The sequence below is a fragment of the Chelonia mydas genome, chromosome 3 (assembly GCF_015237465.2).
Source record: "Chelonia mydas isolate rCheMyd1 chromosome 3, rCheMyd1.pri.v2, whole genome shotgun sequence".
Classification (NCBI taxonomy): Eukaryota; Metazoa; Chordata; order Testudines; family Cheloniidae; genus Chelonia; species Chelonia mydas.
In genome coordinates, this window is record NC_057851.1 from 30,170,660 (window position 1) to 30,190,371 (window position 19,712).

At 40.6% G+C, this 19,712-nt stretch overlaps 1 protein-coding gene and 1 long non-coding RNA gene across 6 annotated transcripts in view; one reads left to right on the top strand and one right to left on the bottom strand.

The window, feature by feature from the left end:
* Positions 1-19,712, bottom strand: part of ASAP2 (ArfGAP with SH3 domain, ankyrin repeat and PH domain 2) — a 164,733-nt gene that overhangs the window by 63,688 nt on the left and 81,333 nt on the right. For 3 of the 5 annotated variants that reach the window (XM_037894096.2, XM_037894094.2, XM_043542275.1), the window contains 4 exons: positions 16,689-16,774; positions 12,986-13,061; positions 12,390-12,476; positions 8,856-8,864 (listed from right to left, as the gene is read on the bottom strand). In XM_037894096.2, the coding sequence (XP_037750024.1) occupies positions 8,856-8,864; positions 12,390-12,476; positions 12,986-13,061; positions 16,689-16,774 (258 nt within the window). The remainder of the gene's footprint in view (positions 1-8,855; positions 8,865-12,389; positions 12,477-12,985; positions 13,062-16,688; positions 16,775-19,712) is intronic. The other 2 variants (XM_037894095.2, XM_037894097.2) reach the window with 1 other exon arrangement.
* LOC122464930 lies at positions 317-19,471 on the top strand. The gene is made up of 3 exons (XR_006289375.1): positions 317-327; positions 2,868-2,869; positions 17,601-19,471. It is a non-coding gene; the product is annotated as an uncharacterized LOC122464930 (long non-coding RNA).

Below are 19,712 nucleotides of genomic sequence, written 5' to 3' on the forward strand. Positions count from 1 at the left end.
GAAGTAAATACTTTTGCCCAAGTTAGAGAACAGCATGAGAGGGTTAATTTTTCCTGCCAGATGGAACAAAGGGAATTTAAAAAGCAGTCAGTATCACTACCCACATCTGCCACAGCACAGAAGGGATTCCACTGAAAAAAGAATGCAGCCTTAGCCTCAGGCTTCAGCAGCATTAACTTTTCAGTGGATTCCCTACCAGATTGGTAAGGCAACAGCATGTGTTGCACAACCCCAGGCTGTCAATGTGCACATTCCCAACTCCTTAGAAAGCTCTCTGCAGGTGACTTCTTACTTATTTTTTTATTTGGCTTCACCACCACCACTTAGGTTCCTTTTAATCTAAATCATAATCAAACAACAGGCTTTCCAACCTATGCAAAAATTCTCGTGTGTAAACCATCAAAGAACACTGTTATCTGTAGGCCCAACTGCACCTTCTCATGGAAAAGCTCATAGGAGAAAAAAGGTTCCCCCGTGGAGTCTGTTCCACATTGCCCAGCTTGGGTGCCCAGACAGCACAGATCCACAGGAACCCTGACATTCCACTGGAAACATGCTTCAAGAGGCTTCCCCCCCACCTACTGCTAGAGCTCAGAAGGGACTCCACTGGGGGTGTGGCCCTTTCACAAATCAGGAACATCTGGACTTAAAAAGCACAACCTGCATGATTCCAAAGAGGCACTGCTTTTTAGAAGTTTCAGTAGCAATTCAATTTCAGTAGCACCAGGGCATGTATCCCAATTAGTAGAAATATGCAAAACTCATTCTTAAAATAATTGTTTCAACCAAACCACAGTGAATTTTTAGTTGATTCTGGACCTTCAGCCCTGAACGAAGTAGAATCCTGGCATTGTAAATGGCAAGGAGCATACTTTTTTTTTTTAATCCCCTTAGGAAAAAATATGTGGCAATGAGGTTGGCTCATGCCATATCAACAATAGTCCTACAGCATGGATTTGCCTATCCATTAAAAAAAGCTCTCCTTTACCATACACACAGTAATCAATACACACCCAGTTATATATGGTAGAGGATTAAAGCATGGGGGGGAAAATAGAGAAGTGAAGCTCACCTAAATCAATCTCTGAGAATACTTAAGCATAAACCTGTTAAAAAGAATAAACTGAACATCTAAGAAATAAGCCTGTTAATTTAATAAACCCCTCATTTGCCAAAGAGGTGACACAGCATGTCTCAAATGTATTAAATGTGTATTACATTAAATACAGTGCTCCAAAGATTATGAATTTAGGAGGAGATCACAGTTTTATTCTTTTTAATTAGGATTATTTTTGTATAGATGGGTTTATGTCAAACTATTTTATGCAGGGAACTATTTGTCTTGGCATATCCAACTGCCAAGCATAAAAGTGGAGCAGGGTTATGGGTTTTTCCCACACCCATAATTTTTTTTCCACCAGTGATCAAAGACTAGTATACATATCTAGCTATATCTAGCTACTCGGGTATCCCAGCTGTCAAATGACGACAGGCATGTGTCTGTCCATGTGTGTCTCTGAGCTATCTGTGCTGTACCTTAGACATTAGCTCTTCAGTCTGGCACTGCTTTTTTGATACTTGACCAGGAACAAATACATCAAGTGTCAGACTTATCGGCAATTTTTTTTTTAAAGGATCTCTTGTGTATTTTAAAAATAATAGTCCAAAGTCATCCACGTACTGGTATTTATCTTTAGATGTTTAACACTGAATGTGCCATAATGCACTCTGAGTGGTGGCATTAATATATTCCATGCTATTTCTCTTAAACTAAGAATCTATTATTTAAGTGTCATCTTTGTATTCAACTATTGTATATAAAAAGAGAAAGGCACTGACTTTAACCAGCTCTGTGGGCAGCTCTACATTCTCTGCCTTGCTCAGGACTCATTCATTGTTCTTCCTACCTGTCTTGCAACTTCCCTCCCATCGCTCTGCCCCGTCCTGAGTGTGGAAATGCTACTCCTGAGAAGTTTAGAGGCACTGAAGGAGCTTAGAGTAACAGCCGTGTTAGTCTGTATTCGCAAAAAGGATACTTGTGGCACCTTGGAGACTAACAAATTTATTTGAGCATAAGCTTTCGTCAGCTACAGCTCACTTCATCGGATAGATGCATTCAGTGGAAAATACAGTGGGGAGATTTATATATAGAGAGAACATGAAACAATGGGTGTTACCATACACACTGTAACGAGAGTGATCACTTAAGGTAAGATATTACGAGCAGGAGAGCGGGACCTTTTGTAGTGATAATCAAGGTGGGCCATTTCCAGCAGTTGACAAGAACGTCTGAGGAACAGTGGGGAGTGGGGGGGTGGAATAAACATGGGGAAATAGTTTTACTTTGTGTAATGACCCATCCACTCCCAGTCTCTATTCAAGCCTAAGTTAATTGTATCCAGTTTGCAAATTAATTCCAATTCAGCAGTCTCTCATTGGAGTCTGCTTTTGAAGTCTTTTTGTTGAAGAATTGCAACTTTTAGGTCTGTAATCGAGTGACCATAGAGACCGAAGTGTTCTCCGACTGGTTTTTTAATGTTATAATTCTCGACGTCTGATTTGTGTCCATTTATTCTTTTGCTCAGAGCCTGTCCGGATTGGCCAATGTACATGGCAGAGGGACATTGCTGGCACATGATGGCATATATCACATTGATAGATGTGCAGGTGAACGAGCCTCTGATAGTGTGGCTGATGTAATTAGGCCCTATGATGGTGTCCCCTGAATAGATATGTGGACACAGTTGGCAACGGGCTTTGTTGCAAGGATAGGTTCCTGGGTTAGTGGTTCTGTTGTGTGGTTGCTGGTGAGTATTTGCTTCAGGTTGGGGGGCTGTCTGTAAGCAAGGACTGGCCTGTCTCCCAAGACGTGTGAGAGTGATGGGTCATCCTTCAGGATAGGTTGTAGATCGTTGATGATGCGTTGGAGAGGTTTTAGTTGGGGGCTGAAGGTGATGGCTAGCGGCGTTCTGTTATTTTCTTTGTTGGGCCTGTCCTGTAGTAGGTGACTTCTGGGTACTCTTCTGGCTCTGTCAATCTGTTACTTCACTTCAGCAGGTGGATATTGTAGTTGTAAGAATGCTTGATAGAAATCTTGTAGGTGTTTGTTTCTGTCTGAGGGGTTGGAGCAAATGCAGTTGTATCGTAGAGCTTGGCTGTAGACAATGGATCGTGTGGTGTGGTCTGGATGAAAGCTGGAGGCATGTAGGTAGGAATAGTGGTCAGTAGGTTTCCGGTATGGGGTGGTGTTTGTGTGACCATCGCTTATTAGCACCGTAGTGTCCAGGAAGTGAATCTCTTGTGTGGACTGGTCCAGGCTGAGGTTGATGGTGAGATGGAAACTGTTGAAATAATGGTGGAATTCCTCAAGGGCTTTTTGTCCATGGATCCAGGTGATGAAGACGTCATCAATGTAGCGCAAGCAGAGTAGGTGTATTAGGGGACGAGAGCTGAGGAAGCGTTGTTCTAAGTCAGCCATAAAAATGTTGGCATACTGTGGGGCCACGCGGGTACCCATAGCAGTGCTGCTGATTTGAAGGTATATATTGTCTCCAAATGTGAAATAGTTATGGGTTAGGACAAAGTCACAAAGTTCAGCCACCAGGTTTGCCGTGACATTATCGGGGATACTGTTCCTGATGGCTTGTAGTCCGTCTTTGTGTGGAATGTTGGTGTAGAGGGCTTCTACATCCACAGTGGCCAGGATGGTGTTTTCAGGAAGATCACCGATGGATTGTAGTTTCCTCAGGAAGTCAGTGGTGTCTCGAAGATAGCTGGGAGTGCTGGTAGCGTAGGGCCTGAGGAGGGAGTCTACATAGCCAGATAATCCTGCTGTCAGGGTGCCAATGCCTGAGATGATGGGGCGTCCTGGATTTCCAGGTTTATGGATCTTGGGTAGCAGACAGAATACCCCAGGTCGGGGTTCCAGGGGTGTGTCTGTGCGGATTTGTTCTTGTGCTTTTTCAGGGAGTTTCTTGAGCAAATAAATGGTGTAGTTTCTTTTGGTAACCCTCAGTGGGATCAGACGGTAATGGCTTGTAGAAAGTAGTGTTTGAGTGCCTAGCAGCCTCTTGTTCATATTCCGACCTTTTCATGATGACGACAGCACCTCCTTTGTCAGCCTTTTTGATTATGATGTCAGAGTTGTTTCTGAGGCTGTGGATGGCATTGTGTTCTGCACGGCTGAGGTTATGGGGCAAGTGATGCTGCTTTTCCACAATTTCAGCCCATGCACGTCAGCGGAAGCACTTTATGTAGAAGTCCAGTCTGTTGTTTCAACCTTCAGGAGGAGTCCACCCAGAATCCTTCTTTTTGTAGGACCTTGGTAGGAAGGTCTCTGTGGGTTAGTATGTTATTCAGAGGTGTATTGGAAATATTCCTTGAGTCTGAGACGTCGAAAATAGGATTCTAGGTCACCACAGAACTGTATCATGTTCTTGGGGGTGGAGGGTCATCACCCAAAATAAAACTATTTCCCCATGTTTATTGCACCCCCCACTGTTCCTCAGACGTTCTTGTCAACTGCTGGAAATGGCCCACCTTGATTATCACTACAAAAGGTTCCCCACCCCCGCTCTCCTGCTGGTAATAGCTCACCTTAAGTGATCACTCTCGTTACAGTGTGTATGGTAACACCCATTGTTTCATGTTCTCTCTCTCTCTGTGTATATAAATCTCCTCACTGTATTTTCCACTGAATGCATCTGATGAAGTGAGCTGTAGCTCACGAAAGCTTACGCTCAAATAAATTTGTTAGTCTCTAAGGTGTCACAAGTACTCCTTTTCTTTTTGAAGGAGTTTATTTTCATCATTGAAGAGGTTTAGCTCTCCCAGAAGCTAAAGCTCCCAGTTGTCCAACCTCCCCTTCCCCCGATTATCAAAAGGTTTCAGATGACCTCCAAGACCAACAGGTAACTGGGGTTTCCACGTACTTAGTATTTTGCTGCTTCTTTTTGTGGAGTACTGTCTATTCCTTTCATCTGTTTACACCCAGTTTTATGTTTTGCCAAATTGGGAACCCAATGACACAACTTTACTGCTTTCCTCAGCTGAAGAAGCCACTTTAGATCATGTATATTTCTACATGTGCATTAGTACTAATAGACTATTTTAAAAACATTAGGAAAGTAAGACTAGGGGATGGGACACAGAGCTTGTTAGAATAGGTTAAAATGTGGTCCAAGTCACAGTGCCCAAAATTGTTACCATCTGATTGTTGTTCAGAGGCCTGTGAAACTAAGTTCATGGTCTCAGTCTAGTTCCTACTGGACTAGATTCCATATGACAAAATCACCAATATAATTAGCATCTTTCTGGCCAGTTTCACAATGCTTTCTCCATATGCAGAACCCCAACAGGATCTACTCTTTTAGCTCTGCTTTGCATATTCAGATGTATAGGAGTACAGATCACAGATGGCACTGCAGGACCTGACCCAGTGACCTCATCAGAAGGGCATAATGTAGACCACCACTGGGAGGAACAGGGAGTTCACAAGCCATATCTAAAAAGGGGATATGGTCTTTTTTAAAGATATGGCCTTTATCACAAAAAAGGTTAGGACCTTTTAAAACATTCACGACTCTGAAATTGTACCTTGTCCCCTTCAGCTCTGAAGAGCAGATATGTGCAGAAATAAGTGAGTCATTTTATTACCACACATTTACAGTGAATCACTTCTCTGACCATAACCACACTTTACAGGAAGTAATTTATAGTGTTACAAAGACTTTCTTCTAAACCAAGCTGAACAGCATAGCAAACAAGTGACAGGCATTTTATTTGTAAGTGGAACAGTAAAAACACTGTCCTGTAGGAGTGTTCTGTGCCAACGAGAGAAACATGCTAGGATAATCCCATCTTCAATTTAAGAAGTCAACTAGCACCTCTGCTGTCTGAATGCAATATCACCAGAAAATAATCTGTGGAGAATACAAATTACAACTAGCCTGCTATGCATCGTGAGTGCAAAGTTTTATTTTTAACTTATATCTATATTTCAAGAGACCTGAGAAGGGATTATTTTTAAAAGCACAAAGCAATGCTGTGTTAACATGAAAGAGATGATTAACTGCATTTATATTATCAATCCATCTCCATGCACCAAAAAAACCCAAGAAAGGTCATTGTTATCTCAAGCAAACTGACCCTTCTACAGCAGTGACTGACAGTGGGGTTTCAGCCAGTTTTGTCAATATATACACATTGCCTGTGAATCAAATATGTCAGTCAATTTAGACTCTTCCATTCACTTCTGACTACAACACAAAGGTCTGCTCTTCTCTCCCCCACAGCTTTCCAAAAGCCCTATGTTTTCCATGTTTCCTAGCATCACTCCCACTGGAGCCTTTGAGAGTCCACACCCTCTTTTCTATAATTCCTTATATTCTCCAAGGAATCCCTCAAGCTTCCCTGCCTGCAGGAACCTCTTACAGCCAGCCCCTCTGAATTTTCATATGGCATGGCTACCATAATCAATGAAGATTAAAAATTTATCCTACCTAGCACTGGCCTGTATAGGCCAGATTCCAGGAGAACTAGAGAGGGGTCTTTAGCTTACTGAACTCAATAAATACGGTATTACAGTTACCTTCAAACCAAACTTTTTAAAAGTGAATGAATATATAGTAATAAATTCATAGATTCCAAGGCCAGAAGGGACCATTGTGACCATCTAGTCTGACTTCCTCTATAACACAGAGGGAACTTCCCCCACAATAATTCCTAGAACATAACTTTTAGAAAAACACCCAATCTTGATTTTAAAATTGTCAGTGATGGAGAATCCACCACAACCCTTAGTAAATTGTTCCAATGGTTACTCTTACCATTAAGAATTTACACTTTATTTCCCATCTGAATTTGTCTATTCTTGTGGCCACTGGATCATACTAAACCTCTCTCTGCTATACAGAAGAGCCCATTATTGAACATTTATTCCCTTTGCAGATACTTTATGGTCTAATCAATTCACCCCCTTAACCCTCTCTATGTTATGCTAAATAGATTGAGCTCCTTGAGTCTATAAGGCAAGTTTTCTAATCCTTTAATCTTTCTCATGGCTCTTCTCTGAACCCTCTCCTATTTATCAACATCCTTCTTGAATTGTGTGCACCAGAACTGGACAGAGTATTTCAGCAGTGGTTACACCAGTGCCAAATGTAAAGGTAAAGTAACCTCTCTACTCCAACTCAAGATTCCTGTTTATGCATCCCAGGATTGCATTAATTGTTTTGGCCACAGCATCACACTGGGAGCTCATGTTCAGCTGATTAACCACAAGGACCCCCAAATTTTTTTCAGAGTCACTGCTTCCCAGGTTAGAGTCTCCCATCCTGTAAGTATGGCCTACATTCTTTGTTCCTAGATATATACAATTAGCCATATTAAAACACATAACACAAGAACGAGAAGTTCTCAAATGAAATTAATAGGCAGCAAGTTTAAAACAAACAAAAGGAAGGACTTCTTCACACAATGCACAGACAACATGCGGAACTCTTTGCCAGAGGATGCTGTGAAGGCCAAGACAAGGCTCAAAAAAACCCAAAAAAAAACCCCAAAACTAGATAAATGCATGGAGGATAGGTCCATCAATGGCTATTAGCCAGGATGGTCAGGAATGGTGACCCTACCCTCTGTTTGCCAGAAGTGAGGAATAGGCAACAGGGGATGGATCACTTGATGATTACCAGTTCTGTTCATTCCCTCTGCAGCACCTGGCCACTGTTGGAAGACAGGATACTGGGCTACATGGACCTTTGGTCTGACCCAGAATGGCTGTTCTTACATTCTACTGTATGTTCTTATATATTGTTTGCTTGCACCCAGTTCACCAAACACTCCAAATTGCTCTGTATCATCGATCTGCCCTCTTCATTATTTACCGTTCCCTCACTTTTTGTGTTATGGGCAAAATTTATCAGTGATGATTTTATGTTTCTTTCCAGGTCACTGATAAAGATCTTAATTAGAGAGGGCCAAGTACTGATACCTTTGGGACCTCATTGGAAACACACCCACTTGATTATTCCCCATGTACAACTACATTTTGAGACTTATCAGTTAGCCTAACTGATTTAATGTGTGCCATGTTAATTTTATATCAGTCTAATTAATGAATTACTGGTTTCCATGCACTAGAATCCTATAGTTATTTTGTAGTCTTGTTGCAAGCTAGTTTTATTGTTAACCCCTTAGAAGCAGAGGAGTCAACAAGGTCAAGAGAAATCAAGAAGTCATTGCGCCTCAAGGTTAATATCTGAACTTATATGTATTCTACAATTTGAAAACACATTTAACATTTAAAAAAAAATAAAACTACCAAGCAAAGTGAACACATACAAGCTGAATTCATTTTCAGTGACTAATTGAAAGGAAGTTGTGCTGCAGATCAAGTTTTGGGAAGTTGCATGTAAAGGAAATGATGCATTCAGTCACAACAACAGATGTTCATTGTGAATGTACGTAAAAACATAATAGGGACAATATACAACATTTCCATTAGTTCATTCATGAAATGGGTTAAAAACAAACAAACAAACAAACAAACAAACACATACACACAGACACACACACACACCCCACTACCCCTCTTATGTAGGCCAAATCAAGCAACCGGATTTGATTTCCAACAAAAAGAAAGAATAATCAGTTTTAAAATCTGATTTGCACTAATACATTTTCTTTCCCCATTAAAAACCTAATATCTTTTTATGCAATTCAAAGAACACAAGGAAAAGGGAAACAACTTTTGCATACAGACAAAACAAATACTTTTCAAGGAAAAATGCAGTTTCTTGAAATCCATATGGAAATCATGCAACGTACTATTTATAAAAAACTGAAACACTTACTCTCCTAGACTTCGGTCACAAAAGGTAAATGCATTTTAGGAGGGAAAAAAAAATCGGTTACAGGATAAGAAATTACATTGTAATGAACAAGACTGAACAAGAGTTTGTTGTACAGTAAGTTATTATCAAAACGGACTGGTTTTCCAGTTCTTAATGTTTTTCAAATAATTATATTACTTTTAATATCCTACAAGAAAGTGGGCATGTCTATGCATAACACAAATTTGCAAAATAAAAGAATCATGCATTGTGAAATTAGCAGAACATTTTGTTTTAAAGCTATTTTTACACGTGTACTTTTAAACCTGACAAAATACTTAACAACATAGTCCCAAAAAATCTGTATTGGTATCACTGCTTTATTATTACTAAGCACATACAAGTTTGTATTACTTTTTTTCAGTTTGTAACAATGTGCTCCATCACATGCTCTGCGCACATTAATCCAAATACTAACAAGCACAAAAAGACACAAACTCAGAGAAACCACCTCCCGAATAGCACTGAAACTCAACCTGGCTCAGGCCATCTTCCTCAAGCAACAGCCTAAGTTAAAACTGAAGTCTTTTCAATTCGTAGTAAAGGGCAAAAGTCTCTGATCAAGGGGAGAAGCAAATTCTAGAGCCAAGGTACTCTGTCTCCACTAACGAACTACTTGCCCCCAGCTCCCCAGAACTTAAATCTGAGGACTGTTAGCAAGACTCTTCCAGTAGGTCACAAATATCAGGCTAGTATAGGGACCCAAACCATGTAGAATTTTATACATTCAGGTCGACATCTGAAATTGCACCTGGAAACAAACCGGTATTGTCTATGGAACACAGGTATAATGGGCACCACGCAAGTAGAACAGACACCACATAGTAAAGGAAGCAGGTACATTACGCATTAGCTGAGGTTTTCAAAGTGGTCTTAAAGAACAGCACAATGCATAGCACACATAGTGGTGGATTTGGAAGTAAAAATGGCTATGCTTGACTCATGAGGAAGGCCTTTCAGACAGATGTTGAAAAAAAGCATTCAACTACTACAGCCACGTTGGAGCCCGGCCATAGTGCAAGGATCCAGAAGGACCTCAGAACAAAAGACAGACATAGCCCCTTCAAAGAGTTAATAAATATCTTTGTTGTTTGGACGGAGCTTCAGTGAACTCTTAGCCAAGAGAGTTCTACCTTGGCCAAGGATGGAAAGTAGAGTTACCCAGCCCATCTGTGTCTAATGAAAAAGAAGCTTACATCTATGAGCCACTACAGTGTCATAAAGTGTCTTACCTTTTTCACCAATGGCAGCCTCAGATATACTTTAAATGAGAGATGACTGCATAAAACTGTAGAACCCCAAATAGGAAAGCCCTCTAGAGAAATGAGAAACTGCCCAAAACTTCTTTCTTCGAGCTCTCCAAAGAGCTGAGCAATACAAACAACACCATCTACCCTTGCATATCAGTAGTATCTCACAGACAACAGTATCCAAGACTGCTGAATGGTTTATAAGCATGACTTATAGATTCTAAGGCCAAAAGGGACCATTTTGATCATCTAGTCCGACTTCCTGCATAACACAGGCCATACAACTTCCCCAAATGAATTCCTGTTTTAACTAGAGCATATCTTTTCGGAAAATGTCCAATCTTGATTTTAAAAATTGCCAGTGATGGAACATCTACCACAATCTTTGGCAAACTGTTCCAATGATTAATTAATAGTCATTCCGCCATGACTAGAACCAGAAGCAGCACAGCATCTGTACTAAACCCAAATGTAAAGCCAGATTGAAAGAGGTCAAGGAAGATACTAGTTACACAACAACCTCCTCAATAATCTCTCCCCAAAAGAGAAGCTGAGACAGGCAAAAGTGCTATACTTGTCATTTTATTTAGGGACCCTGTGACAGATAGGGTAATTTTCTGCATATCCTTGGGAGACATTATTGAATTAAGTTTAAGTATCCTTGGGGTCCATTGTTTTAAATGAATGGTTTATGTATGATCGTGTTGTATTCCATGGGGAAGGGCTGCCACAGCTCCTTCAGGAACTAAAAACAGTAGGTGCTGATTAAGGCAAATCAGCCAGGTTGTACGCCCTCTCCTGGGTGCGCTTGCATACACTAGTTCAAACTGAATCCTCCAGAGACCAACAGACAAAAGAAAGAACTCTGGGATAAACAGGTGGAGTTTAAATGGATTTAGGGCCTCCTTTCTGATTCAGCAAATGTACAAGACTGTCCAGCCAAGGGGGCCCCAATTCTTCAAGGACGACACCTTCCAGCGTCTGGAACTGGGGTGATCTTTGCTCAGCTTTTTAGCATATGTGTAGGTTCCTTTATTGTTTTTAATTTTCTCTGTAATGTTTTCACTTAAAGAATGAACGTGCTTGCTTAGAAAGAGCTGCATGGTAACTTATAATTGGGGGCAATTACGCCTGGCATACCAAAGTACAGACACTGGCCTGCTTAGGCAGTCTGGCTTGAAGGGAATATCACAGTGCAGGGAGGGAGGTGTGCAGCCTGGAAAAACCCTGGTCAGGAGGGAGAGAGACCCAGGTCTCTGCCCACGAGAGGTGATGGCTGAGGAGCCAGGAGCCTACAGTGGGTGCCTTTGGTGGACCATGGAGAGGGGACACAGGTGCAGTTGCCCTGAACTGTGACAGATCCAACAACTACTTGAAAGAAGAAAAGGCCACTTTGCCTAAACAAGGGAAAGCAATGATGATCTCAGCCAGTGGTAAACAGGCTGACCAGATAGCAAGTGTGAAAAATGAGGACAGAGGGTGGGGGGGTAATAGGAGCTTATATAAGAAAAAGCCCCAAATATCGGGACTGTCCCTATAAAATCGGGACATCTGGTCATCCTAGTGGTAAACCCAATATTCCAGGCTAGATTATAATCAGAGGCATGGGTCCAAACCATAGGTTGCAGGCTGAAGCTCCCTCAATATGTTTAGAACCTAACTGAGAAATCCTGGTTGAAACTCAGAGGACTGATGTTGTACTAATCATATGAATAATTTAATTGATCGAACAGTTTAAGTGACTCAACATACTGACATCTTTGAGAGGTGAGGTAGTGCAGCAGAACTTCCAGCTCCATTGTTAGTGTTGTAGATGAGGCATTTGGGGGGTTGGATTTATGTTAGTTAAAAATAATCTTACTGGTATTTGAGACTACATTTACCAGATAAGCTCTTTACTGCCTGGGTCTTACTGATATCAAAGTGCTTTCGTTCCCAGTTCGTTCCCATCTACAGTTCACGGCACTGCCCAAACTACTCAAGCATTTTACAATACTAGAAAGAGACAAGAAGGGAAGTCCTTTTGCAAAAACCCTCACTAAAAGTCTGCAAGGATTCCTTCCTTTAAAAAAAGCTGTCAGAAGCACTTAACGTCAGCATCAAGACAAAGATAATAACTTAACCAAAAACAAAGAATAGATTTATATTGCTGGTATAAATAATTGTTTGTACTTCAAATACTAACATTAAATTAGAATTGTATTTACAATGGGTATTTCAAAGTTAAATCACCTTATATGCTCACCTCTTTCTGCTCAACCTGGAGTGCTGATTTTAAAATATCTCTAAGCTGTATTAGTTGTTTCCTTTCCTCATCCTGTGCTTGTTTAATCTAGAGTACAGATGCAGACACGACAGAGGTTAAAAGTTAATGTGTTACTATTTATATTAACACAGTTCTTTACAGCTTGTTACTTAACTGGTTCAGATTTCCTGACAAATGATCAACAAAATACAAAAGAGAAATGATAAGTTCCTTTACCCATATGCCTACAAAAAACTTGACAACAATTTGGCTGCTGGTGTGCTGAAACCACTGCCTACCATGCTGTCTCACACTGTCTCACTGTTTACTTGTACTCCCCTGTGTGTCTCTCTCCATCTACTTTTGTCTTGTACTTAGACTGTAAGTTCTTTGTGACAGAGACTGTCTTTTTGTTCTATGTTCGTACTGCACCTACCACAATATGGTCGTGGTCCATGACTAGCACTTCTACACACTACAACAACAATAGTTTTATAATCTACTCAAAGCTCTACTCAATAAGTCTGAATGAAAAAGATTAGATTTCTTTAATAAACACAAAATTGGAAGACACAATATGGCAGACTGCTACTTACTGTGTGAAGATCAGTTGAGAGTGTTTCAATTGAAGGCTTGAGACTTTCAACTGCTTTCAGACCATCTTGGAAGAAACTTAAAAAAAAATTATTTTTTTTTCAGAAAGGAAATAGTATTGTTAGAATTAATTTCAAATGCTCAAGCTATTTTGTTCTTTTCTGTTAAAAACGCTTTACTGAAGAAAGAGACACAGTAGAAGCTGGTAAATGTATATACACACAGACTCCATATACACGGAGGTGATAGCCATGCAACAAATTATGAAAATGCAACAAATTGCAAGGCCACAGGATACATTAATTTCATGCACTTTCAACCAATTCACCTATCTGCCCACTAATCCATCTTCTTGCAAACTCATTCTAACATTCCAGCTCTCTGAACAGCTTAAAAAAAACCTGACATCAATTTAAAATCAACCTGCTCAAAAAGTTTTCCTTTTTCTCACTTAAAATATGCAATCTCTTCCCCGGCACCCCACCGCCCACACACCCCAGTTTTAGAACACTGATGGTTCTTCTGCACATAAAAACATCATGACTTTTAAAGTCCAATGTCTCAGGATCTAATGGGAGCTTTCCATAGAAAGGAAGATTCCTCAGCTTCTCAAAGGGACCCGCGCAATCACTTATGGCCAAGCATTTGATAACTATGTTTGGCCTGAATATGCAGGTGCGCAGATAATTCGAATAACTATGATCGTGTTCCCTTATCCTATCTATTCCAGTACTTTTTAAATTAAATAAAAACATTCTGAACATTTTCAACATTTTCATGATTAAAAAAATACAGCAAACACACACAGTTTGTTTACGTTAAATATTACTCTGCAGTGTTTGCAACACAAATATAGCAGCATTGTGAACCACATGGGAAAATAATTATTTTCATTGCCCAAGCTCAATGAAATGCGTAAAATAGATGAATGATAAAGATTATCAACAATGAAAGTGATTTTTTGAGTATTACTAGTAGTACAGCAAAGAAAATTTACTTTTATACAACCTGATGGTATTCTTTTAAGATGGATGTTTATGGATCTAAACAGGTTGATAATCTCGTTCACACTTCAGAATAATGAGTTTATTGCTATATTATCAATCTGTCAAAAACAAATAGAGTAAAACAAGTCCCAGTATCCTGCAGTCTAATGAGGGCTTCTGCGTTTCTCATTATTGAAGTTCTCCATTCAGCTAGAAATAAAGTAAAGCCATTCTCTCAACACACTTTTATGCTATTGCTTATCCAATGTATTTTTAGAGAGAACAGAACTGACTTTGCTCATTGATAAATTCACTCAGAAAGATTTCAAAGCCAGCAGGCCAATCTGTCTCGCTCCCTTCCATGGACAAAAAGAAAAGGAGTACTTGTGGCACCTTAGAGACTAACAAGTTTATTTGAGCATAAGCTTTCGTGAGCTACAGCTCACTTCATCGGATGCGAGCTTATGCTCAAATAAATTTGTTAGTCTCTAAGGTGCCACAAGTACGCCTTTTCTTTTTGCGAATACAGACTAACATGGCTGCTACTCTGAAATCTGTCATTATGCAAGGCACTGAATTTAGCCATATGGAGTGGAAATCTATCAACTTCATGAAAAAACTCGTACAGATATAGACAGACATCTTCTTCCTTTCCAAATGCAAACAGATGGACATCATACGGAAAGGACTGAAGGTAAAAAATCCATTACAATCTACATACCACACAGACTATGCTGACAGCTTGTGCCACAGCTCTCAAAGAAACTGCGGAACCACCTGATCAACATCCTCTACAGCAAACAGGGAAAGATTAAGAATGAGCTCTCAAAACTGGATACTCTCATAAAAAAACCAACCTTCCACAAAAACTTCCTCGTGGCTGGACTTTACAAAAATTAGACAAGCCATTTACAACACACACTTTGCTTCTCTACAAAAGCAAAAGGACACTAAACTATCTAAACTACTACATGCCACAAGGGGCCACAACACCGGTTCCCTTAATCCACCCAGCAATATTGTTAATCTATCCAACTATACTCTTAGCCCAGCAGAAGAATCTGTCCTATCTCGGGGCCTCTCCTTCTGCCCCTCCACCCCCACGAACATGATACAGTTCTGTGGTGACCTAGAATCCTATTTTCGACGTCTCCAACTCAAGGAATATTTCCAACACCCACCTCTGAACAACATACTAACCCACAAAGACCTTCCTACCAAGACTACAAAAAGAAGGATTCTGGGTGGACTCCTCCTGAAGGTCGAAACAACAGACTGGACTTCTACATAGAGTGCTTCCGCCGACGTGCATGGGCTGAAATTGTGGAAAAGCAGCATCACTTGCCCCATAACCTCAGCCGTGCAGAACACAATGCCATCCACAGCCTCAGAAACAACTCTGACATCATAATCAAAAAGGCTGACAAAGGAGGTGCTGTCGTCATCATGAATAGGTCGGAATATGAACAAGAGGCTGCTAGGCAGCTCTCCAACACCACTTTCTACAAGCCATTACCCTCTGATCCCACTGAGGGTTACCAAAAGAAACTACACCGTTTGCTCAAGAAACTCCCTGAAAAAGCACAAGAACAAATCCACACAGACACACCCCTGGAACCCTGACCTGGGGTATTCTATCTGCTACCCAAGATCTATAAACCTGGAAATCCTGGACGCCCCATCATCTCAGGCATTGGCACCCTGACAGCAGGATTGTCTGGCTATGTAGACTCCCTCCTCAGGCCCTACGCTACCAGCACTCCCAGCTATCTTCGAGACACCACTGACCTCCTGAGGAAACTACAATCCATCGGTGATCTTCCTGAAAACACCATCCTGGCCACTGTGGATGTAGAAGCCCTCTACACCAACATTCCACACAAAGACTGACTACAAGCCATCAGGAACAGTATCCCCGATAATATCACGGCAAACCTGGTGGCTGAACTTTGTGACTCTGTCCTCACCCATAACTATTTCACATTTGGAGACAATGTATACCTTCAAATCAGCGGCACCGCTATGGGTACCCGCATGGCCCCACAGTAGGCCAACATTTTTATGGCTGACTTAGAACAACGCTTCCTCAGCTCTCGTCCCCTAATTACCCTACTCTGCTTGCGCTACATTGATGACATCTTCATCATCTAGATCCATGGAAAAGAAGCCCTTGAGGAATTCCACCATGACTTCAACAATTTCCATCGCACCATCAACCTCAGCCTGGACCAGTCCACACAAGAGATCCACTTCCTGGACACTATGGTGCTAAGGAATGCATCCGATGAAGTGAGCTGTAGCTCACAAAAGCTTATGCTCAAATAAATTGGTTAGTCTCTAAGGTGCCACAAGTACTCCTTTTCTTTTTGCGAATATAGACTAACACGGCTGCTACTGTGAAACCTTCCATGGACAGATTACTAAACACGACAAATGATCGTGTGGTGATTACGTGGTGCAGATGACAACATGCCACAGTATTAGCTCAATCTAACACCTCATTTCATATTAAGTAATATAGCAACAAACGAGCAACTGATCCATTAGAGCAAATCAGTACGTCAAAAGCCTGCAGTGAAATGTGTTCAGCTGAGTCTTAGATCTATTTTAAAGACACAGAAAAATATTTTTGGAAACATTATTGCCGCTACCAGTTTCCATGAAAATGCAAAATATTGTAACTATAGAATCTTTTGAAACAAAGAAACATAGAACTTACTTGCACTGTGCATGAAAATACTTGATCAGATTCTGAAGCAAGTCAACTCCTTTTTTAATCTTGATTTCATTGACTTTCAGAAGGTACTGTTAAAACAGTAGTTAACAGAAGTAAAAAATAATGAAATATCAATTACTTTTTCATATTTTGTGATTTATAGGAATGGTAATTTTAAAATTATTTTCAATTATATTTCAACAAGCTTTAACAACCATAGCAGATTTCGAAAAGTTGAAAAAACTTTGACCATGTGGAAGAGACACCTCGGGGCATCAACCAAACCTCAAACAACTGGTATCAATGCCAAGTCTTGATATCCAGTTAGGATACATGTCTGTGGTTAACTCAAATCCTTGCCCTTTAACTCTTGAGGCCTACTAAAAGAGGATCACAAGAAGCATGAGGGAGGCCTAGAGTGCCTTCAGGAAATCATCCTGTAACCAAACAGTGGCCTCTAGATTCGCATTCACAGTCAAGCCCAAGACAGATGTATCTGGCAATAAACATGTTCGTATGCCAGAAGGGATTTTCAGTATTGTCAACCCCACAACTCATCATAACTCATGAAATCGGGGGCAAGGGGGAACGCGGTTTTTGGTCCGTCTTCTGATTTTTGCATTCCCCTGTCCAGCTGCAGAGAGAGAGAGAGAGAGAGAGAGTGTGTGTGTGTGTGTGTGTCTGTGTATGTGACAATTTCAGCATGGCCAACTCTCACAAAGTTATAGTGAGCATGGTGATGTTGGAGCCTGTGGGAGGAGCACTTACTAGAGACTCAACCAAAATTGGGGCCCATTGTGCTGGGCAGTATACAAACACATAATAAGAGATGTCCCCTGCCCTGAAGAGCTTACAGTTTAGTGCAAAGGATGGTGGTGAGTCTAATGTGGGAGCTGAAACTATGACTCCCTAAAGCAGGGGTTCTCAAACAGGGGTTCAGGACCCCTCAGGGGGTCCCAAGGTTATTACCTGGGGAGGTCGTGACCTGTCAGCCTCCACCTCAAACCCCGCTTTGCCACCAGCATTTATAATGGTGTTAAATATATAAAAAAATATTTTTAAATTTATTGGGGGGGGGGAGGGTCACACTCAGAGGCTTGCTATGTGAAAGGGCTCACCAGTACAAAAGTTTGAGAACCACTGCCCTAAAGTCACCTCATGGAGGGGCCACCAAACATCCATTAAATGAAAATAACTTTTAATCTCTGCTAAGTAGGGAGGGATTCAAACTGGTGACCTACAGGTGAAAGGATCTATCACATTAACAATACCCCAGGGCATGCTTATTGGAAAGATACATTTAACTAATCAAATTCTAACTTTCTGAAGGCAGGGTCTTCCACTCTCTGGACACACAGGCAAAATCTCCCACACTTTGCTTAGTTTCAAACACACTAAGTCTGCAGTATCTATTCTTAACTGGACAATTCTCATTAACCAAATACAAATAAAAATGCAATAGTAAAATGAATATTTAAAAGTGAATTTAGATGTTGTGCTAGTATGTTTTGTAACATAAAATCATTCTAGTGATTATTCCAGGATCCTTATGTTAAAATTAATATATATGTATTTTTCCTCAACCCCCATGTTATCAGCATGGTTTGACCCCATAGCCTTTAAATCCACCTCAGCTACAGGATTAACTAGTAGGGGAAAGCACACTGTTTTCCTTTATATAGATCAACTCCTCCAGGGAAGTACAACATATACTTTGTCAGTGGGTACACAAGTGTTTGAGAGAGAACAGAAAAACACTGGTCACCATCAGAATTCTTGGTTTCTATTCCTGGCTCTGGGAGCAGATTGTGGTCTAGTGGTTACAGACAGCATAGCCAAATATAAAAATAACCCTGTTTGGATCATCTGTGGGGGTGAAACACAGGATCTTTGGATATTAAAACATGAGCTACCTCTTGAGCTAAAGAATCACAGGTGAAATCCTGGCCCCACTGAAGTCAAGATCCTAGATCTCTTAACATGAAAATAGTAGGAACATAGGACTAGTAGGGACCGCCTGAGTCACTGAACCCAATCCTCTCCGACCACAGGCAACCCCATTCGTAAACGTATCAGTAGCAGTCATACATCTTTACATGTAATCTAGCAGCTACAGTATAACACAGATCTACATGGTTAAACACAAACACCTAAACTGACATATTCCTTCTGAAAGCGTGTGGCAGAGGGGATGACAAAACTCTATTATAGCAGAATGCTACGTTCTGTTCCTAGCTCTGACTGAAGTGACCTTTTGCAAGCTCTTAGTTATCTTCTCTGAGAAACTGGCAAATGATAGTTATTCCCACAAGTTATGAAACCTTGACTCAAAATAAGGGTTAAGAAGGGCACAGAAATATCAACTGCATTCAGTGGACGAGCTAGGACCAAAAACTCATGGTCTCTGGCCTTGCAATTTAATGCACCTTCCTCTAAGCCGTAAGGCATTTTAGGAAGGGGAAGGGGTTATCTCTTTCATTTTGCTTCTCCAAAATCATGTGACGGCTGCAGCTTTTCAAATCATCATGAGCTTCTGTAAAGTAGGGGTCAAATTATGTCACCCATAATAAATTTGTGAGAACTGGCAATGCTGAACTTTTTACAACCACAAAGAGCACTTCTTCTAACAGCTGAGCTGCTTGTTCTCTCTCTCTCTCTTTTTTTTTTTTTTTTTTTTTTTAAGAAAACACCACAGACTGGGAAGAAAGGAACTCAAGAGAAGCAAGAGATGCACACACACAAAATGCAGTACTTCACTTCAGAAAAAAAATAAGGATTTTATTGCACAGCAAAGAAAACAAGCTACAATAAGGGCTGCAGAAATTCTGTAGGAATTTTTGAAGTATCACTAAAATTCAACTGAAATACCAAAATTGGAGAATATGTTTTATCTTGCAAAATGAAAGCTTCAAAGTGGTATAGGTTCATTTATTTCTTCTTCCTTAACTATTCAAGATCATGAACCACGGAACGTTATTGTCTACAGGATATGGTTATGGAATATATTTAATCCTTTCTGTATAACTG